At 40.0% G+C, this 23,615-nt stretch overlaps 1 protein-coding gene across 1 annotated transcript in view; it reads right to left on the bottom strand.

Moving 5' to 3' along the window:
• Window positions 1-4,610: 4,610 nt before the first annotated feature.
• Window positions 4,611-23,615, bottom strand: part of Fbxo33 (F-box protein 33) — a 32,248-nt gene continuing 13,243 nt past the window's right edge. Inside the window, exons 2-4 of the mRNA XM_041658359.1 lie at window positions 11,162-11,272; window positions 8,945-9,630; window positions 4,611-6,631 (exon numbers count right to left, since the gene is read on the bottom strand). Coding sequence (XP_041514293.1) covers window positions 6,360-6,631; window positions 8,945-9,630; window positions 11,162-11,272 — 1,069 coding nt within the window. The 3' untranslated portion in view covers window positions 4,611-6,359. The remainder of the gene's footprint in view (window positions 6,632-8,944; window positions 9,631-11,161; window positions 11,273-23,615) is intronic.

The raw sequence follows: 23,615 nt of genomic DNA, 5'->3' as shown, positions 1-23,615 counted from the left end.
TAATAACAATCTGTAACCAAGCCTCCTAAGTGATGACAAACATCTATAACCCACTGAATAACCAAAAACTACCTATTGCACCTCTTGGGAATGTGGGTATCATATTCTCTAGACTGCTTCCTGTTGCCTGGAGGTGATGACATTTTTGGGTAACCCTGAGAAAATTGGGATAATGGTCAAGTTCTGGAAAAAACTAGCCATAACATTTGTTGTTCAGTCTCTGTACAATGGAAAAGTACAAAGCTTATTTGTAGTCCTGCCTGGAATAGTCTGTGAGGCTGGACCATCTCATCCAGTAGCCTTGAAGCTATTTTGGATGCAGAACTGAGGAAACTAGCTGAGGCACTCTGAAGGGCTGATCACCTGGGCCACCCATTTTCATCGGTGTCTCTTACCCTGCTCTGAATGCACATAAACTTTCAAAGGTAACATACATATCTGCATTAACATGAGCATAAACTATGTGTTCTAACAAGCCAGGCAAAGATGATTTCTTTTTTATGTTTGAGCAGGTAAAATAGACATCACTTGTGTTGTAGTTTTCCAGGTTTATTTCTTTATGCCTGTAGCCAGGATTTTCAGGGGGTCTCCCCTGATCAAACCTGATCTCTATCAACCTTGAAGGAAACAAAAGCATAACCTTCCCCAAAGTAATACATTTTCTGACTTGCATTCTTAAAATATCTAGGCTGGTTTAGTTCAGCGAGTCCAGTGTCTCTCCGTAGCTGTTGTTCTCTGTTCACTAGCATTCAAAAATTCAAAATGAACACAATATTGGTGATACATGATCTAGGCTTCCCATCTCTGTGTGTTTTTTTCCTTTTATATTATTGTCTCTTTACAGACTTTATCTTATTTGTAAACCATTTTTTCTATGACTGCCTATACCCATTTTCTAGACACATCTTTAAACATACTGTAACCTGTTTAGAGTTTTTTTTTTTCATTTGAACCTGATTTACTGTGTATCTGTAACCTTTTCTGTCCACATGAGCAAAATCTGAAACTGCTGAGCATCTTAATCATGGTGCTCTGGCGGCTCAGTCCCGCAGCAGTGGCCGAGAGACTGTACCATGGCCCACATGAGCCAAGTTTGGCTCAGCTTTTGTGTGTTTGCAACCATTTTTAAAGCTTTCTCCTGTTCTATGGGAAATACATGCCCCTATTGTTGGACTCCATTTGTAGCGAGTCTCTCTCGGTCCCACCTGCCACCTCCCAAATAACCACACAGAGGATTATTAAGCAGGAAAGCTCGGCTGAGAGCTTAGGCTTCTTTTTTAGCTAAGTTCTTACAACCAATCCAAGTGACACATCTTCACAGTGTACAGAAAGATTAGTCCACAACAGTGTAGTAGCCTGAGTCTCTACCTGAGCTCCCCACTCTGCTTTCCTCTGCAATTCTGCTCAAGCATAATGTACATTAAAAAAAAATGTAACTTTCCTAAAGCAACTGCTGGTGGCTCATGCCTGCTGCCAGTGGTGTCTCAGATAGTAGCTGAACTAGAGTGGAGGTGACCGTCTGTAGCCATTTGTAGCATCACTGTTTTGAAGTACTTACAATGAAAAAATCCACTTAAAACTGAAATTCATATAGTAAGCAATTTTAACTTATCTACCAAAGCAAGCAAGCAAGCTGTTAAATGTCTTAATTTTAATTGCATATATTTCCAAATGGATATTGAAAAAAAAAAGGCTTAAAACATCAGCCATTTGCTGGGTGTTTCTTGGTGGTGTTGGCAGTACTGAATTTTTGAAGAGATTGACAACTGACAAGATTATATTTGAAAGTTCTATTCAAGAGGCAGGGAATCACTCAGTGGGTAAGAAAAGGTACCTGCCAGCAAGTCTTACAATCTGGATTTGCTCCCTGGGACTCACCCCGGGAAATTGTCTTCTAACCTGCACACATTCACTGTGGCAGGCAAATGCGCAGGTGTATTCACACACACAGTAAGTGCAGAAAAAGTTCTCTGTAAAAATTTTGCTAGTTGAGCAGTGGCCGTGCACACCTTTTATCCCAGTACTCAGGAGGTAGAGACAGAAGGATCTCTTTGTTTGTTTGTTTTTCAAGACAGGGTTTCTCTGTAGCTTTGGAGTCTGTCCTGGAACTAGCTCTTGTAGACCAGACTGGCCTTGAACTCACAGAGATCCACCTGCCTCTGCCTCCCAAGTGCTGGGATTAAAGGCCGGGCCAGAAGGATCTCTATGAGTTCAAGGCCAGCCTGGGTTTACTAAGCGAGTTCCGGAACATCCAGGGCTACACAGAGAAAAAACAATGTCTTGAAAAAAAAAAAACCAGTTTATTTAGTAATTATAAAGAAAATACAGATGTTTCAGGCTAGTGGGTGGTGCGGGGATCCTAATTCTTTCCAGTGTGTATGCTGTATGCTATTTTCTGTGAGAATGTGACAAAGGCCAGAAAGCAATTCCAGTGTTGTGTGGCTCCTGAATATCATTCATATCTGTTTGCGTGCTACTCCAGGTACGCAGTTGTTACTGGTGTCATAAAGAGCCACTGTGATTCTTGTCATAAGCCCAAGCAAAGCAATTTCTGCATTGTGTGTGTGTGTGTGTTCAGTCGTAAGCACTCTGTCCTTCCAGCCCCACCCTACAGACTCCCTAAATTCTTTAATTTCAGGACAGTGGGAGATACAGAAAAATGATTTTATTTTATTCTTGTCTTTTTAGCAGTGCTAGTGTCTTTGTTAGGGTTTTTATTGCTGTGAAGAGACAATGACCACAACTCTTATAAAGAAAACTTTTAATTGGGGTGGCTTGCTTAAAGTTTCAGAGGTTCAGCTCACTGTCATGATGAGCACAGCAGCGTGCAAGCAGATGTGGTGCTGGAGCTAAAGGTGCTACATCTTGCAGGCAACAGGAAGTTGATTGAGGGAAGTTTGAGCAAAGAAGACCTCAAAGCCCACTTCCACAGTGACACTCCCTCCAACAAGCCTACACCTCCTCATAGTGCAACTCCCTTTGGGGGTCATTTTCTTTCAAACCACCACAGCTGGGGATAGATCCCAGGGTCTTTGCACACGCAAGGGAAACACCTTATAATTAAGGTATATTTTTAGTCCTGCAAAACAAGTAAAGTAGTATTTTTACTGTGTTGAAAATATTCACTATTTTTTTTTTTAACAATTATCTCATTGGTCTACAAGCTGTTTTTTTTTTCCTACAACCCCCCACCCCCGAGACAGGGCTTCTCTGTGAAGTCCTGGCTGTCCTAGACTCACTCTGTAGACCAGCTGGCCTCGAGCTCAAGAGATCTGCTTCCTGGGATTAAGGGGGCCTGCCAAGAGATAAGAAAACTGACAAAGGAGCTTGTGTTGAAGCAGGCAGAACCAGAGCCCAGAAGCTGAGCCCTTCAGTTCAGTACTTCACCCTTCACCTGGATGCTCATCCTCTTTACTAAGTCTTCTCCTTTGCAAACACATGGGTGCATTTATGTACACACACATGCTGAGTCACTCAAAGGCATCCGTTTGTCTAAGAAATAATCAAAAAGTTCAAAGTGACACTGTATAGAGCTTTCACGGTTAAATACTCACTAAAATGTTTCTGCATCTAATAAAGAATTTAAAAAAAATAAGAAGCACCTTTAAATTTGCTGTATCAATAATGTATACTAAACACACACTACACTGGGATTTTGTTAACCAGTCTAGTGGCCTTTTGTGAGCTAGGGCCTCACACAGCCAAAGCTGGCTTCAAACTCACTTTGCACTAGCAGATGACTGTAGAGGTTTGAATAAATGACCTCACTGGCTTTGAATATTTGGTTTGAATATTTGGTCTCCAGTTGACGGGACTGTTTGAGAAGGAGGGGTTGCCTGTCACCGAGGGTGGATGTGGTGGTTTCAATGAGAATGGTCCCCATAGCTCATAACATTTGAATGCTTTGTCACCAGTTGGGAGACTGTCTGGAAAGATTACTAGGTGTGGCCTTGTTGGAGGTGATTTGCTGCAGGGGATGGACTTTGAGGTTTCAAAAGCCCATGCCAGGCCAAGAGTACTCCCATTCCCCTGGCCCCAGGCTGCTGCCTAAGGATCAGGATGTAAAACTCAGCTACTTCTTCAGCACCATGCCTGCCTGCTGTGCCCTTCTCCTCTCATAATGGTGGACTAAGCCACTGAGACAATAAGCAAGCCCCCAGTTAAATGCTTCCCTGTTGATGGCGTCTCTTCACAGCAATAGAACAATCAGATATGGAAAGACCTGTGCTTGCTCGCTCTTTCTGCCGCCTCCTTGTGAGTTCTCAGATGTTCCTGTAGCCATGCTTTTCCTCCTTCATCTTGGACTTCAGCCCCCTGAAACTGTAAGCCCAATTAAACACTTTCTTCTGTAATATTCCTGTTCACGGTGTTTGTCCCCTCAACAGGAAAGTAACTAAGACAATGACCTTGAACTTCTGATCCTCCAGTCTCCATCTCTCAAGAGCTGGCAGGGATGACAGAAGTGTGCTAGCATGCTTGGCTTAGTGTCTTGTTTTTAAGCTTGCCTTTTCTCAAAGTGACAATTTAGACTCTCTATACCAGGCAGTCTAAAATTTTTTATTAAACATTAACACTCTGTGTTTCATATTCAATGAAATACATCACAACGGTCACTTTTTAATGCTTTATTCATTGATTAAAAGAATATACATTTAACATAAACCACACAACATCAGTCATCAGGTCAGACATTCAGCTGGTTTCCTTACAGTTTCTGTCAGGAGTTATTTTATCAGATCACATATACAAGATAAAATCTCACCACATCTGGCATTTACACACACTGTGCCAGTGGATTCACACTACTGATGTACATATAAAATCCGCATGGTATGTGCTCACTGGAGACAAAACAGTGCACACCTGTCAAAAGGTCATTTAATATAAGATGGTAAAACCATTTGTAAAACATATAAACTTTTTCCATAAATAGAATCATATCTGGACATCTGTTGCATAAATTGTGTTTCCAAAGCTTACAATAGAGCAGCCAGGTCTCAGCACTGCTGGGCACCCACGTTGGCTACTTACTTTATTATTGCAGACTGTCCTTAACGTTAAATGCACAACATTCGTACCACTTAAAACTTGGGTCAGGTGGAAGTCTCACAGAGACCACGTCTGTACCGCGGTTGCCCTGAAACAGTGAAATTGGCTTTTAAAGCCGCTCAGATATAACAAGGTTTTAAAACATACTTCATGGAATGTTCTTCATGTATCATAGCAGCTCATACCTGGGATGGAACAAGCTTTTGGTTTTTCCTTTCTTTCCTTTACATTCACTATTCACAGTGAAACAGGTGCATTTTTTTTCTTTTTTTCTTTTTTTTTTTTTTCTTCAGAGTTCTGAGGTTGCTGACTGAGCCACAGCACAGCTGTGTACCACAGGTCGAAATTCGACCTTAAATATTACAATCTAGCAGTATCTGGCTGGCCAAAGCCAGCCAGCCCCTGCCAGCATGTGGGCACTTCTTCATGTAAATCTATTCTTTGGCAGCTGACACGCGCGCTGACAGAGAGAATCCAGTGACTTGTTAGGGATTTCACGAGTAATGTTGGTTTGCAAGCCTGTGCGCCTACAGTTCTGTGCTTTGACTTAGCCTCAGAGGTTTCCCTGGAATATGGTTCCTTTCTTCCTCTACTGTTTTGATATCTGGGCTAAAGAAGCTAACTTGAATGTAACAGATGAAAAAAATTGTCGGATATAGTTTAAAAAATCCAGCAATTTGAGTGCTCATGTTTATGTAAATGCATTTAAAAAGGGATTAAGCAATGTCTAACTTATACTATATGAAATTCAGAATGGTAATTGGCAATATCAATTATTATACAGGTAATGAAAGTTAAACTCAGCCTTGTTAAAGGTAACTCATTTGGGATACTATTTTTCCCTTCCATTTCAAACCAAAATCAATGAGATGCTATCAGAATACATAGATGCAGTGCATTGCATACAAATCCACCAGGCTATGGATATTCATATATATATATATATTTGTATAAAAATATTTGGCTCCTGAGCTCTGGATTCTGACAAACAAAGAATAAAAATGTCAAAAAGGCAGAGTAACTCAGTGAAAAAGTTAGCCAGCAACCTCAGATAATCATTGGCTGTATGTCCTTAAGGTTTGGTAACAATCTCATTAACCGTGAAAGCCCTATACAGTGTCACTTTGAACTTCTAAAACCAATACCCGACTACGTTCTTTGATCAAGAAGTAGAATATACATATATAATTCTATAAAGCTAATACTGATTAAACACAGCACAAAAGGATTAGTTTATACTACTGGAAAAAAAAAACATAATGGGACCCTACTTGCATATGTAGCCACGGGAATTATACATTTTAAAAAAGCTAAATATCTTCGCTGAAGCTTTGCATCTCTCTGTAAAAATGACGATTTGGTTCAGTGAAGACACTGAGTGATTCAATGTCCAAGACTGCGTGCCAAGGTTGACCAAGGCCCAGGGATACCTGCTCAATAAGGTTATGTACTGGATCCACATCCTGGTCGGCTAGTTCACCTTGGTCAAAATCAATGCTTTCTTCGGTGACTTCAAGCACTTTTAGATCAGAGCCACGAAGACGAGCAATGGCAATGAGGTTGTGTGCCCACACGGTGTAACCTTAAAGATAAGCAAAAGGTAACTCTGTCATTCTCTTCTGTTTTATTCTGTCTCTGATAAGTTAGTCTGTTCCTCAGTAAGTGCTTCGTGAGAAGCTTCACACTGGTATTTCACCATGCTGGTCCTTTCCCCTTAAACTGAGAACAGAGAAACATGACTACCTAAGAGTTTCATACCATCTTTAAGAACACTAGCTGGTAAGTAGTGGATCATCTTATTCTGGTATTTATTCAGCAAAACAAAAAACATTTAAAGTATATAAATACATTTTTAACTTTGGATAATGATTTATTATAAGGAGCACATTTTATTTCTTATATAAGTCCCTATTAACAATATATAGAGTCACACAGTGGTGTTTCATGCCATTAATCCCAGCACTTGGGAGGCAGAGACAGGCAATCTCAATTCAAGGCCAGCCTGGTCTACAGAACAAGTTCCAAGACAGCCAGGGATATACAGAGAAACCTTGTCTTGAAAAACCACAACAAACAAAAAACAAAAACAAACAAAAAAACCTAACATATAATAAACTAGAATTTTTCATTGTAAAAAATCATTTCCTATGGTATCTCAAGAGTCCAAAGTCAAGACACTTGAAACTTTAAAAATAACTGTTCATTATCAGAAATCATAAAAATCATAGGAGTATGCACCAACTTTAGAACAGAGGCCACCTCTGGGAAGGTAAGGGGACAGATGACAGGCAAGCTTTGCCTCTATTAACGTCTTGAAAGAAGAAAAAGCTTTAAAAGGGCGGTTTAAGTAAACTTTTAAATAACCTTTTCCCCCTGCTGATTCCTGTTTTATTTTATAGTGTGTACTGCATGTATACTGCATGTACATGTGTGTATGCATGTGTGTGCCTGACTGTGGAGGTCTCAAGATGACACTGGCTGTCTTTCCTGGTTGCTCTCTGTTTTGTTGTGGCAGGATCTTGAAATTGAAGCAGAGCTCGACTGGCCAGTGTGGCTATAGCCAGCTTGACGCAGGGACTGTCTGTCTGAGTAGAGGACTAGAGACGGCCACCACGCTGCCTGGCAGTTGTGTGAGCTCAGGATCGGACTCTGGCCCCACACTTGCACAGTCAGCACCTAATCAGTCAACCACATCCCCTCAGCAACGCCTCTCGACGTCAATATGGATCTGCTTCTGGCTACTACCTGTAACTGGATGGCCCAATCATCAAGTAAAACCTGAAAAAATCACAGCTTTAGGCTAAGAAAAAAAGTTTCAAAAACAATGAAAGAGTTAGCAGAGTGAGCTTAAGACATTCTTTGCAGGGTTGGAGAGATGGCTTAAAGGTTGAGCACTGGTTGCTCTTCCAGAGGTTGAGTTCAATTCCCAGCAACCATATGGTGGTTCACAACCATCTGTAATGAGATATGGTGCCTTCTTCTGGCCAGAACACTGTATACATAATAAATAAAAATCTAAAAAAACAAAAACAAAACAACAAAACAGGTTCGGCATAATAGGCTGGTTTACAAAAGCTTGTTCCAGGACAACTAGGATTGTTACATGGAGAAACCCTGTCTCAAAACAACAAACAAACAAACAAACAAGCAAAAGACCAAAAAGACATTCTTTGCTTGCTTTAATATTTATTGTATTTTTTTGTTTTGTTTTGTTTGGAGACAGAGTTTTTCTGTGTAGAGTCCCTGGCTATCCTAGAATTAGCTTTGTAGACCAGGCTGGCCTTGAATTCAGAGATCCGCCTGCCTCTGCCTTTGGAGTGATGGAATTAAAGGTGTGAGCCACTATGCCCTGCTTATTCTTAGTTTTTAAACAAGGTCTCAGTCTGTAGCTCAGGCTGGCCTAGAAAGCACTCACTTCTGTTGCCTAGACTCTAGACTGCCCTCTCATACTCATGACAATCCTAACTCAGTCTCTCAAGAGCTGAGATTATGGATTTGTGACTGTCTTTGAAGTAAAATGTTCTCTTAGTTTATCTGAATAGCAACTCCATTCATACTAAGATGAATGGCTAAGAAATAAACATGTACCTAACAGATTATTTAAAAAATATAATACATCAATCTAGAATCTAAAAGATGAGGCTATAAATATCAAAGCCACGCTTTACCTCTTTCTGTCCTAAACATTTCAGATCTTCTGACTGGAGTGAATATATCCACTGCAGGTAGTTACACATCTGTTTTCTTAGCTAATTACTATCAAATGCCCCACGGCAAGAAAAAGCAATAGAAGGGCGCTGAGACAGAACTTGCTAACAACTCCTGATACATTTACCAGCATAAAATAGTTTAGGTATGATGTCAGTATCAAGTCATAGTGAACAAAACCACATACCATGAATTGCCAAAAGAGTGAGCTTTGTGCACCTCCATGCTAATAAAACCAATGGATCTTCATTTCGGTTGTCACTAAGATCTGGAAAACCAGACGTGTCAATTACATCATTCATCAATATAAAATGGGTGAGGAACTTGTCGTACTGCCTGGATATAAGATCAACAATAGCCCCTGAGACACAAGTGACGTAGCTGTCAAAGTGAACCCTTTCAAGTGGTATACTGGGTTTCAGAATCTTTAGCATGTCTTCACCCTTGACATCAAAAGCCATTAGATAAACCCGAAGGCTGGAGCTCTTCCGTGATAGGGCTTTCCAGTGCTCATCATTTGGCATGTTATCTAATGACTTGTGCATCACTGAAACATTGTGGACCAGGAGAGACAGTCGCTGCAAAGGCACATGGTTGCTATCGGTTAAGACTCTTGCCATATCAGCTGTGAAGTCACAGAAATCCAGGGCAAGTGAACGCAGATTTCCAAACCGCTCTAGTTCAACTGCAGTGATGAGAGTGCTGTTGCCAGGAATATTGTTGTCCAGTAAACTCAGGTGCTCCATGGTGCTGGCAACTGAGTTAGACAGAGACGACAGTGACGTTGGGGTGATTATTTCCAGCATAAACCCACAGGACAGCCATTTTAGTTGCCTACTATTGCTCAGTATTTCTTCAAACAGCTGCTGAATTCTACAAGAAAAACATGTCACAATGATGTCACTAGCATTCAGCACTGATCTTTTAATAATGACTTTAAATAAAGGGGAATACACCGGGCGGTGGTGGCACACGCCTTTAATCTCAGCACTTGGGAGGCAGAGCCAGGTGGATCTCTGTGAGTTCGAAGCCAGCCTGGTCTACAAGAGCTAGTTCCAAGACAGGTTCCAAAGCTACAGAGAAAACCTATCTCGAAAAACCAAAAAAAAAAAAAAAAGGGGGGGGGGGCAATACATAGCATTTAATGTTGAGATACATTTTCTTCTCATTAATTGATTTCTAAGCAACCCACAAGTGAAATTAAACTCACATTACAATATAACAAATAAGATACATTAAACATGTAGAAATGTTTTTCATCTGAGGAAAATAGCATTTTTTAAATTAACATCATGAAAGAAAAGACTGATGACATATGACTTACTTTATAAAAAAATAACACCTTTAAATAGCAGTAAGGGGCTGGAAGAGAACTTCTTTCTGCAGAGAATCCAGGTTCATCTCCCAGCATTCACATCGCGGCACACAACCATTTCTAACTAGCTCCAGGGATCTGACTCCCTCTTCTGACTTTGTAGGAACTAGACACTCAGGTGGTGCATGCAAAACACTTAAAACACATAAAATAAAATATACAGTAATATGATTTATCCTAAAAGGCTTATGTTATTGTGTCACATAACCACCACTAAAACTCACTGTTTAAGATGTTTCTAGGACATGTATTCTATCCCAATACTGTGTGCGTGTGTCTGTCTGAGGCAGGCTTTCTCCATCAAACCAGAGGTTGCTGACAGGGCTAGTCTCTGTTAGCCAGCTTGCTGGAGGATTTCTGGTTAGAATTATAGTTAGTCCACCATGCCTATGTGATGGAGGAAGGTCATTGGCCAATGAAGAAACTGCTTGGCCCTGTGGGTGGAGTAAACAGAACAAAATGCTGGGAGGAAGAGGAAGTGAGGTCAGAGACTCACAGCTCTCCTCTCGGGAACAGACGCCTGAGAGAGATGCCATGCCCTGCTCCCGGGATGAAGCTCCGACCCAGGATGGACACAGGCTAGAATCTTCCTGGTAAGCGCATCTTGGGGTGCCATACACAGATGATTAGAGATGGGCTAAATTAATATGTGAGAATTAGCCTAGAAGAGAATGGGCCAAGCCGTGTTTAAATGAATACAGTTTGTGTGTTATTTCGGGCATAAGCTAGCCGAGCGAGCGGCTGGGGTGTTGGGGTGCTGGGGTGCTGGGGACGCGGCCCCGCCGCCCCTAATACTACACCTATGCAGCATTCACATGGGATCTTTGGAGATCTGAAATCTTCACACATGTAGGTTACCTACACACACACACACACACACACACACACACACACACACACACACCTGTCTATATCTATATATTTTATAGGAAACAAATATCATTGTTCTTGATTGTCTGTGATTTTTTTCAGTCAAAAGCTAGACTCATTATTAACATATGGTTCTGTAAAGCTTACTGTGTGACTTACTGCTTAATCTTCTTGCCGTCAGGGTCTACCCGGCTGAGGTATGTGCTGGATAAACTTCCTTGCTGCTGTACGACACTTATGTCTCCAAACAGACTGAACTTCTGGAGATTCCTATAGGAGAAAATGATTAAAATGATTTTCTAAATGCTTAATACACACATACTAAAATATGTAGAAAGGATATTTTTTTTTTTTTTTTTTTTTTTGGTTTTTCGAGACAGGGTTTCTCTGTGGTTTTGGAGCCTGTCCTGGAACTAGCTCTTGTAGACCAGGCTGGTCTCGAACTCACAGAGATCCACCTGCCTCTGCCTCCCGAGTGCTGGGATTAAAGGCGTGCGCCACCATCGCCCGGCTAGAAAGGATTTTTAAAAGAATTTCCACCTTTTAACTCACTTAGAAGCAAATCACCTTCAGCCTGCTGTGCATATTCAGAGCGACAGTATGGAAAAACAGCAAGATGGTAAGGGAGGAGGACCAGGTATAAAGCTTTTACTCAAGCTTTAAAGACTGGAGACAACACTGTGACCAAAGTCAAATGCTGAGCTCACAGGTCTTAGGTACAAGTAATGACGCTACACTGGGAACAGCAGCACTTTAAGTTATAAGAGATGTCAATCACAAGAGATTCTCAAGTGAGACAGGGGTAGTGGGGCACACACACCTTTGATTCCAGCACTGGGGAAGCAGAGGGAGGTGAATTTCTAAGAATTGGAGGCCAGCCTGGTCTACAAGAGCTAATTCCAGGACAGACTCCAAAGCTACAGAGAAACCCTGTCTCGGGAAAACCAAACCAAACCAAACCAAACCAAACCAATGTAAAACTCTTTAGATAATTTCAGCTAAAATACTTTTCTAACAGTAAAACCCTAAATAAAACACAAGAAAACAAACCAATAGTTAAGATCCACACTCATAAATGGCAGTGTTACATTAAGATCCACACTCATAAATGGTAGTGTTACGTTTCAAACCTGGACAAAAAGCTGAAGTGTCTATTGAGCATCAAAGTGGACCTGGCTGCCAGGTTCTCCCAGTCCCCTCAGTCCCTACATGTTACAGGGTGTGACTGGCATACCCCACCCTCTACCCTCACCTCTCTAGTCCATGGTCTAGGCTGCCCTTTCCTTTATAATCCAGACATTTTGGTTACCCAACCTTTTTGTACCTTTGGCCTCCTGGCTACTGCACCTGGTTCTCCTTCCCTTCTCCCCACATGGTCCAGCTCAGTGTGGCTATGTCCCCTCTGGACTCTCCCAGATGTCCCTGTCCATCTACTCCAGCATACCTAGGAACAGTCATGCCTCCCAATCAATACAGAAAGCAAAGGCAAAACAAAAGCCCAAACCAAACAACAAAAAGAAAGTTATTCTGTATTGTTACATATCTAATTAAAAAAAGGTTAATTTCTCAGAGGAAAGAAAAATAATGCTTCTAAAAGAAAAAAAATGTCTAGAGGATGAGACTCTATAAAGTAAAAAATTGCATCATTTTCAATTTCTACTAATATTTTGACGAATCACACGATCTCAGTGTTTTCCCTTCAGACCAACTTCCACTGGTGACTATCACATGCCCCCAAATGTGCAGGACAGTAAAGCACACAGGCAAGAGGTGTTTACTTCTACTACATGTCGTTCAAGAAGAGCTAGACCTTCCTTACCGTAGGTTGCTCGGTAAGTTAAAATCTTTTATTTTCAAAGATGGTTAAAAATAAAGGGTAAACTACAGATGACAGGAAATATTTTTAAGATATATATATTTAATTAAAAGACTGTGATCTCTTGCCGGGCGGTGGTGGCACGCGCCTTTAATCCCAGCACTCGGGAGGCAGAGGCAGGCAGATCTCTGTGAGTTCGAGGCCAGCCTGGTCTACAAGAGCTAGTTCTGGGACAGGCACCAAAGCTACAGAGAAACCCTGTCTCGAAAAAACCAAAAGACTGTGATCTCAAAAAGAATTTTAAGCAGATGTGAAGGCACATGATTGAAATTCCAGCACCTGGGAGGCTCAATAGGAAAGGCCCAAGGCCAAACTGCTAAAGGGTGAGTTCCAGGCCAGCCTGAGGTAGATTTAGAGTGTATCTCAGAAAAGAAAAACAAAACACAGTAAAAAACCAAAGCCAATAAAATACATTTAACAGGTTTGAAGCGGCACCGCAAGCAAGACAGGAGAAAGGTAAATTGCGTGTGAGAAGATGTTCACCATTATCACTCACCAGGAAAATGAACGGAGCTACGACCATAGTGAGATAACCACAGAGATTCACAACACCAAGTGTGGGCGAGGGTATGGAAAAATTAAAACCCACATCTGTTATTTTGAGAGTGCAAAATAATACACTCCGAAAATAGTTCATCAATTTGTTGAAGAGTTAGATATAGGCCAAGAATTCCAACTGTAAGACCTTACTCAAGAGATAGAATTTGATCCAAAAGTTCACAGCAACTTTATTCATAACAGAAATAAAATTAGAAACAATTTAAATATTACCAAATTGGTGAATAAATATACCATTAACATATCCACACAATGGAACAAATGATAAAAAAGAATGAAGTGTTTATATATACTATAATACAGATATAAAGCAAAGCTGTATTTATTGTATTATTGTATACAACACAACTGTATTTATTGTATTATTCTATCTCTATGAAATTCTACAACAATCAAATAGCAGGGTTGGGTCATTGTTTCCTTAGGCGTAAGGATGGAGGACAGATTAGAATATCTTTGATAAAAAATGTTCTACATCTTGAGTTTGGTGGTTTATACAGCAGAATGAATCTATAAACATTTCAACATCTCAAACCATACTCTTAAAAATGTAAGGGACTGAAGAAATGACTCAACCACTAAGTGTGCTTACTACAGCTCTTGCAGGCAACCTGGGTTCAATTCTCAGCACCCATTTGGAACTTTGCAATGGCTTTTATTTTTAATACTGGAAATCTGACCTTGCAGGCTCTGGAACACATGTTATACAAACATATACTCAGGCACGCACACATACAGATAAAATTAAATAAGTCTTTTTTTGTTTGCTCTGTTTTTGTCTTTTGAGACAGGGTCTCTCTATGTAGCCCTGACTGTCCTAGACCTCCCTATATAAGATTCGGCTGGCCTTGAACTCACAGAAATCTGCCTACTCTTACTTTCCTGGGTTTAAAGGTGTGTGCTATCGCACCAAGTAAAATTAAATAAATTTTAAAAGCAAACAAACATTAACAGACTTCAAGGACAGCCAAGTCTACACAGAAAGACCATTTATCTCAAAACCCCACTTCAACCACCCTAATCACCAAAACCCAATAAACAACACCCAAATATAGTATTTTATGATTCTCAAATTCTAGCACTATTTTTTTCATCATTTTCTCTCTCTCTCTCTCTCTTTTTTTTTTTTTTTTTGCCACAAAGAAGACTATCTACTGTCCTCCCAGGTAACCCATAACAGAAGGTCTCTGACACTTGGCAATTTAAAACTTTTCTTTAAAAGTTGCTTGTGAACGGTAGTGGGTCAGAACCAGCTACCCAGGAAAGAGAGCAAATAGCTCACCGGGAGCCAACCCAGTCCCGGGACACTGGCAGGACAGGACTGAGCCAGTGACCAGAGTCAGCAATCTCCACCAGAACAGGTTCAACACCAAGCCAGGGACTTCTGCAGGAGGGGATCCAGACCAGGATTTACAGAAACAGGGCAAAGGTGGCAACCTAGGCCAAAGTAGGCCTGAGACAGCAAACTCCAAGTGAGCAGAGCAAGGCACAGGAGCACTGAGCTATCTCCAGGAACAGGAATAACCAATGGTGTAACTAGATCTGTGACACTGACTGTACCACGAGGAACAACCATCTGAGCTTTGGATTCACTGGCACCTAGAAGATTATTCAACAGAATCTCAGACAGCCCTAACCACACCTATTAGAGGAAAAGATGAATAGAAAAGGTAAGATCACATGCTACATCACAAAGAGCAACACAAGTAAAACTAAAGACCCTACAACAGCACGATCTGAACTACCAAATATGGATGAAACAGAAAAAAATGAACTAAAAAATAACTTCAAGAGAATGTTAGAAATTCTAAAGATGAAATGAGAAATTCCCTTAAAGAAATTGAGGAAAAGTAAAAAAAATTGGAAGATATCACCAAATCACTTAAAACCAAGAAAATGAAATCAAACATATAAAAGAAACTATTCAAGACTTGAAAACTGAAATAGAAACAACAAAGAAAACACAAGCCGAAGGAATCATAGAAACAGAAATCATGAGAAAAAGATCAGGAACCACAAACGTAAGCATGAACAGCAGAGTACAAGAGATGGAAGAGAGAATCTCAAGTGCTGAAGATACAATAGAGGAAACAGACTCATCAGTCAAAGAAAACATTAAATCTAACAAAAGCTAAACCCAAAATATCCATGAAATATGGGACACCATAAAAAGGCCAAATCTTAGAATAATAGGTATAAAAGAAGAGAAGTTGGGAGGACAAAACAAGATATTCCATGGCAAATCTAGCTTTCACCAATACCTAGCCACAAACCCAGCCCTACATAAGGAAGGAAATACTAGAAGGAAAACTCCAACCCAAGGAAGATGGCTACACCAACAAAACACAGACAATTGATGATCTCATAACAGCAAATCCCAAATGAGAAAAAAAAAAAACCCGCACAAATTAACATCACCAATGATGAAAACTAAATTAACAGGAGACAGGAATCACTGGTAATTAATACCCCTTAATGTAAATGGACTCAACTCACCTATAAAAAGGCACAGGCTAACAGATTGGATACGAAAACAGAATCCATCCTTCTTCTGCATACAAGAAACACATCTCAACCTCAAAGACAGACATCGTCTCAGAGTAAAGGGTTGAAAAAATATACCAATCAAATGGACCTAAGAAACAAGCAGGTGTAGCTATCCTAATATCTGACAAAATAGACTTCAAGCTAAAATCAGTCAAGAGACAAAGAAGGTCATTTCATATTAGTCACAGGAACAATCCATCAAGAGGAAATTTCAATACCGAACATCTATGCACCAAATACAAGGGCACCTTCATATGTGAAAGAAACACTTCTAAAGCTTAAATCACACATTAAACCCCACACAGTGGGAGACTTCAACACTCCACTCTCACCACTGGACAGGTCAATCAGACAAAAAATGAACAGAGAAATAAGATACCTAACAGATGTTATGACTCAAATGGACTTAACAAACATCTATAGAGTATTCCATCCAAACAGAAAAAAATATACCTTCTCAGCACCTCATGTAACCCTCTCAAAAATGGACCACATGCTCGGTAACAAAACAAACCTCAACAAATATAAAAAAAATTGGAATAACCCAATGTACCATATCAGATCACCATGGTTTAAAACCACAAAGTCAAGAGCAATACTAATTCCAGAAAACCCACAAACACATGGAAATTAAACAATGCTCACCTGAATCATCAATAGGTCAAGGAAGAAATAAAAAGAGAAATTAAAGACTTCCTAAAATTCAATGAAAATGATCACACAACATACCCAAATTTATGGGATACAATGAAAGCAGTGCTAAGAGGCAAGTTCACAGCACTAAACACCCACATAAAGAAGCTGGAAAAAAAAAACCCCACACTAGTAAATTAATAGAACATTTGAAAACTTTAGAACAAAATTAAGCAAACTCACCTAAGAGAACTGGATGGCAGGAAATAATCAAATTGAGAGATGAAATTAACAAAATAGAAACAAAGAAAACAATACAAAGAATCAATGAGACAAAGAGCTGGTTCTTTGAAAAAAAATTAATAAAATAGACAAACCCTTTACCCAAACTAACCAAAGAGAGAGAATATCCAAATTAATAAAATCAGAAATGAAAAGGGGGACATAACAACACAGGAAATCCAGAGAATCATCAGGTTATAATTTGAAAACCTGTATTCCACAAAATTGGAAAACTTAAAGGAAATGGACAACTTTCTGGCTAAATATCACTTACCAAAATTAAATCAAGACCAGATAAGAAAATGAAACAGACCTATAACTGCTGAAGAAATAGAAACAGTCTCCCAACCAAAAAAAGCTCAGGACCAGATGGTTTCAGCTCAGAATTCTACAAGATTTTCAAAGAACTAATACCAATACTCCTCAAATTATTCCACACAGTAGAAACAGAAGGAACATTGCCAATCTCTTTTTATGAGGCTACAATTACCCTGATACCCAAACCACAGAAAGACATTACTAAGAAAGAGAATTACAGACCAATCATGAACATTGAACTGATGCAAAAATACTAAATAAAATACTGGCAAATCGAATCCAAGAACATATCAGAACCATCATCCACCATGATCAAGTCGGCTTTATCCCACAGATGCAGGGATGGTTCAACATACAAAACTCTGTCAAAGTAATCCACATTATAAACAAGCTGAAAAATAAAAAACCACATGATCATCTCATTAGATGCTGAAAAAGCTTTAGACAAAATACAACATTCCTTCATGATAAAGGTCTTGGAGAGAGCAGAGATACAAGGAACATACCTAAACATAATTAAGGCAATATACAGCAAGCCAACAGCCAACATCAAACTAAATGGAAACTCCCAGCGATTCCACTGAAATCAGGAACAAGACAAGGTTGTCCACTCTCTCCATATCTATTCAATATAGTTCTTGAGGTCCTAGCTAGAGCAATAAGACACCAAAAGGAATTCAAGGGGATACAAATTAGAAAAGAAGTCAAACTCTCACTGTTTGCTGATGATATGATAGTTTACATAAATGATCCCAAAACTTCTACCAAGGAACTTCTACAACTCATAAGCACTTTCAGTAATGTAGCAGGATACAAGATTAACTAAAAAAAACCAAATCAAATCAAATCAAAACAAAACAGTAGCCTTCCTGTACACAGATGATACAAAGGCTGGGGAAGAAATCAGAGAATCAACACCCTTCACAATAGCCACAAATAGCATAAAATATCTCGGAGTAACTCTAACCAAACAAGTGGAAGACTTGTATGACAAGAACTTTAAATCTTTTTTTTTTTTTTTTTTTTTAGTTTTTCGAGACAGGGTTTCTCTGTGGCTTTGGAGCCTGTCCTGGAACTAGCTCTGTAGACCAGGCTGGTCTCGAACTCATAAAGATCCGCCTGCCTCAAGAACTTTAAATCTTTGAAGAAAGAAATTGAAGAAGATACCAGAAAGTGGAAAGATCTCCCATGCTCTTGGGTAGTCAGAATTAATATAGTAAAAATGGCAATCTTACCAAAAGCAATCTACAGATTCAATGCAATGCCCATCAAAATCCCAGAAAAATTCTTCGAAGACCTCGAAAGAATGTTACTCAACTTCATATGGAAAAGCAAAAATCCCAGGATAGCCAAAACAATCCTGTACAATAAAAGAACTTCTGGAGGCATCAAAATGCCTGACTTCAAACTCTACTACAGAGCTACAGTACTGAAAAGAGGTATTGGCATAAGAACAGACAGGAGGGGGCTGGAGAGATGGCTCAGTGGTTAAGAGCATTGCCTGCTCTTCCAAAGGTCCTGAACTCAATTCCTGGCAACCACATGGTGGCTCACAACCATCTGTAATGAGGTCTGGTGCCCTCTTCTGGCCGGCTACATCATCTACATCTACATCATCATCATCATCATCATCATCATCATCATCATCATCATCATAATAATAAAGAACAGACAGGAGGACCAATGGAACAGAATAGAAGACCCGGATATCAATCCACAGATCTTCAAACACCTGATTTTGGACGAAGAATCAAAAAATATCAAATGGAAAAAAGAAAGCATATTTAACAAGTGGTGCTGGCATAACTGGATATGAACATACAGAAGAATAAAAATAGACCCATATCTATCACCATGCACAAAACTCAAGTCCAAATGGATCAAAGATCTCAACATAAAGCCAGCCATACTGAACCTTATAGAAAGTGGGACGTACACTTTGAATACATTGGCACAGGGAACCACTTCCTAAATATAACCTCAGTAGCACAGACACTGAGAGAAACAACTAATAAGTGGGACCTCCTGAAACTGAAAAGCTTCTATAAAGCAAAGGAGACAGTCAACAAGACAAAAAGACAGCCTACAGAATGGGGAAAGATCTTCACCAAACCCACATCAGAAAGAGGTCTGATCTCCAAAATATACAAAGAACTCAAGAAATTGGTCACCAAAAGAACACATAATCCAATAAGAGAAATGGAATACAGACCTAAACAGAGAACTCTCAACAGAGGAATCTAAAATGGCTGAAAGACACTTAAGGAAATGTTCAAAATGCTTAGTCATCAGAGAAATGCAAATCAAAACAACTCTGAGGTTCCATCTTACATGCCAAGATCAAAAACACTGATGATAACTTATGCTGGAGAGGTTGTGGGGAAAAGGGAACACTTCTGCATTGCTGGTGGGAATGCAAGCTGGTACGGCCCCTATGGATGTGTGGCGATTTCTCAGAAAATTGGGAAACAACCCTCCTCAAGATCCAGCAATACCATTTGGGTATATCCAAAGGATGTTCAATTGTGCCACAATGACATGTGTTCAACTATGTTCGTAGCAACTTTGTTTGTCATAGGCAGAACCTGGAAACAACCTAAATGCCCCTCGACTGAAGAATGGATAAGGAAAATGTGGTACATTTCTACAACAGAGTACTACACAGCAGAAAAGAATAACATCTTAAATTTTGCAGGAAAATGGAGCTAGAAAACATTATTTTGAGTGAGGTAATCTAGACATAGAAAGACAATTACCACCTATACTCACTCATAGGTGGTTTTTAAATATAAAGCAATGAAAGCCATCCTACAAACCACAATCCCAGAGAACTTAGACAACAATGAGGACACTAAGAGAGACATACATAGATCTAACGTACATGAGAAGTAGAAAGTAGAAAAAGACAAGATCTCCTGAGTAAATTGGGAGCATGGGGACCTTGGGGGAGTGCTGAGGGGGAGGGGAGAGACAGGGAGGGGAACAGTTAAAAATGTAGAGCTCAATAAATATCAATAAAAAAAAGGAAAAGAAAGTTGTTTGTAACAGCTATTAGAGAAGTTGGAACCACCACATTTTAAAGACAGTTCAAATCTATATACTAGGCTTGTGCATGTCTGTAAAACCTGCATAACAGCCAGCAAAACTCTAAGCAACTGTGCAAATTTCATTCATTACGTTAGATTGCTTCACTGAGAATTTCATATATAAATGACATTTAGAAGGAAGTGCCTTTTCAGCTTCTGAGTTTAGTGCTTTCTGCAAATGAAAATAGTTGTAAATGCAATAAGTTCAGAGTTGAAGGCCATTTATTTCTATTTAAATTGAGAAACAAAAAGGAAAAATGAACGTGCAACTTACAAAATGTATGTATTAAGACTGGAGACTTACATTTAAAGATTTATAATACTGGAGCCTGGCATTTAAAAGCCTATTTCTTTGAATGAAACGAAGATAGACTGATTTTCATATTTTGAACACAAAGCTGATAGCAACATAACAACTACGGAGTTATTCATCTGTCTTAGTGCATTTTCTGTTGCTGTAACAAAATACCCAAGATTAGGCAATTTACAAAGGATACAAATTTACCTAGTACATACAGAGTTCTGGAGGCTGGCAGTCACAGAACAGGAAGGAGGCACCGATGAGCATATTCTTGCTGTATCACACGGGGAAGGAAGGTGAGAGAATCACAGCATGACTCATCAAGCTTACTGGTTCCTATCTCTCTTACTTTCAAAACTTATTAATGCTACCATAGTTTTACACTTAGGATCTATCTACTTCTCATGCCAATGGCTCCATCTCCAAATCTACATGAATTTGTGGATTAAGCTTTCTTTTTTGAGACGGGTCTTACTGGGTTTGGGCCCCAGTACCCACATGATGATTCATAATTGCCTTTAACTCCAGTTCCAGGGGATCCAGCACCCTCTTCTAGCTTCTACAGACAATTAATGTACATGGTGCACAGACATACATGCAATCAAAACACCCACACATATAAAAGAGAAAGAGAACTAAAAGAAAACCTATAACACAGCTTAAAATGGGAAATCTGATATTTACACACCAAGCAGATGCTGGGGAAGGGACCCCTGCACTAGCTTATTCATGGTACTGTGGAGGTAGTCATTTCAGGAGAGGCGGTGTAGTCAAGCTTTATCTCCAATGAGAGCAGCAGTCACTGCATTTTTTATATCTACAAGCCCTAAAAGTCTCCTGTTTCCACCAAGCAAGTGACCACCCAAGAACCAGAGTGGTCCAGGTAACTGCTTATAGCTGGAATACTGATTCATGCACCTCAGTCTATGTGGGAAAAGTGTGGGCTCCACCACACAGAAACATGAAGGACACTTACAGCTGGGACTGAGACCAACATGCCATGTCACAGATAACACGGGGCAGGTGTGTAGGTTCACACGGACCTGTGAATTGAAGACACACAGACACTCTGAGGATGAACTTAGGCTCTGTGGCTGCAGAGGTCCCATCCTCAGTGGGCTGAAGCACTTTCCCTTAGCCCATGACATTTTTATTTTTCCTTATATTACATTTTAGCCAGTAGATTTCCATATGCTCACAACAACCTGAATAAAGCTTCCAAAAATACAATGCCAAGCGCAAATACCTAATTCAGGTACCATGGTTTTCTGGGTTGCCCCCTAACCATGTTTTGCATAGGCTTTATATCTATAGAAAACTCTCAGACATGATTCACACAGGGAGACTAAAGGTATCTGTAACACAAAGGATGAATTAGGGTTTGGTGCTAACTCCAGAACTAGGCCAGGTATGGCCCAGCTAGGGTGATGGCTACTGGGGATTGCTTGCTAACTCTGGTGTCAGGCCCATAGGAACTCTGTCATAATGCTGGGCACAACTGAACACTTAAGTGTCTGTTCCCCAACCTTGGTACTGCTGCTTTTTCTGCTTTCAAAGTCTGAGAGATGGGTGGTAAAATCTGACCCACTGGACAGCATACCATATGGATCCAGGGGCCAGCACACTAGACCAAGCAGGAGAAAAAGTATCAGGAAACAGCAAACAAACTCCTCAAAACACATTCAATGAAATTACAGCAGAATCCCCCCAATCTAGGCAAAGTTGTCATCCAAGATCAGGAGACATATAGAACTCCCAACATGACCAGAAGAATTCAACATGACCCTGTGAAGAATTAAAACCAAAGAAAGAATACTCAAAGCCCTAAAAGAGCCAAGTTACTTTGAAAGGCAAACCAATTAGCATTACATCAGACCTCTCAGAAGAAATGGTAAAGGCCAAGAGTGTTCAGGATGATGTGCTTCTAGCCTCCAGAGTAAATAACTGCAAGCCAAGGATTCTAGATCTAGCAATGTTATTCATCATCTCTTAAACAGATAAGCATAAACTAAGCAATTCCTGATCTCTAAGACAGCACCACAAAAAATACTTAAAAGATTACTATGTACAAATGAGACAGACTGCCACCATTATAAAAGTTAAGAATGAACTGCACAAGTCAACCAGGAAACAACTATAACATAATTGTAGGAATTAACACACACTTCTCAATAAGACCCTAAATGTAAATGATCTCCAGTCTCTAATCCAACATAGAGTCTTAAATCTCCAATTAAAAAACAAAGATTGGCTTAAATGGATTAAAGACAAGATCTGTGGTGTGTGAGAAGACTCAGTTGGTGCAGGTGCTTTCAAGTAGGCCTCATTACCAGAGTCTGAATCCCAGACCTCATAAGGCAGATGTTATAATTCTGCTGGCCTGGCCTGTCACCTGGGGAGCTTGTCTCTTAAAAGGACACTCACTCCCAATCCCCCCTCCCCCTCGCACAGGCAGGTAAACTGGTCTCCTCTCTTCTTCCCCTCTCTGTCTTGTCTCCTGAAGAGGCAGCCTCTTTCTCTTTTCTCTCTCTCTCTAGCTCTCTTTTTCTCTGCACCCCCTCCATAACCCCTTACCATAATACCCACTAAATAAATAAACTCTATACCCAAGCTCTCTCTCTGCATGGCATATTTGTCTGTTTCCCACTCACCGAGGTCCTCCACACAGGGTAACCTGCCAGGGTCACGGCGCCATAACTTGGCAACCACTGATCTTTTTACCATCTCAGCAGTTCTGCCTATATACAGTTGAACCATCCCATGCAGCTTTTTCAGACTTTTTGTTTAGCAATTCACTTTGAGGCTTTCATGTCTTTTCATAGTTTAAGAGCTTATACTCTTGAGCACTGAATGCTATTTTATTGTCTAGATTAACACATTTTATTCATTCACTTATGAAGGGCATATTGATTGCTTCCAAGTTTTAGCTGCTGTAAGTATCCTTATGAAGGTTTTTGTGTGGACATATATGCCAAGATAACACATGAGTTTGTATGGTTTTGGAAAAAAAAG

The sequence above is a fragment of the Microtus oregoni genome, unplaced genomic scaffold (assembly GCF_018167655.1).
Source record: "Microtus oregoni isolate MIOR12 unplaced genomic scaffold, Mior012 000009F_ref0000495, whole genome shotgun sequence".
Taxonomy (NCBI): domain Eukaryota; kingdom Metazoa; phylum Chordata; class Mammalia; order Rodentia; family Cricetidae; genus Microtus; species Microtus oregoni.
Note: the sequence above shows the minus strand (reverse complement) of the source record. Positions and strands in the feature narration are given on the sequence as shown.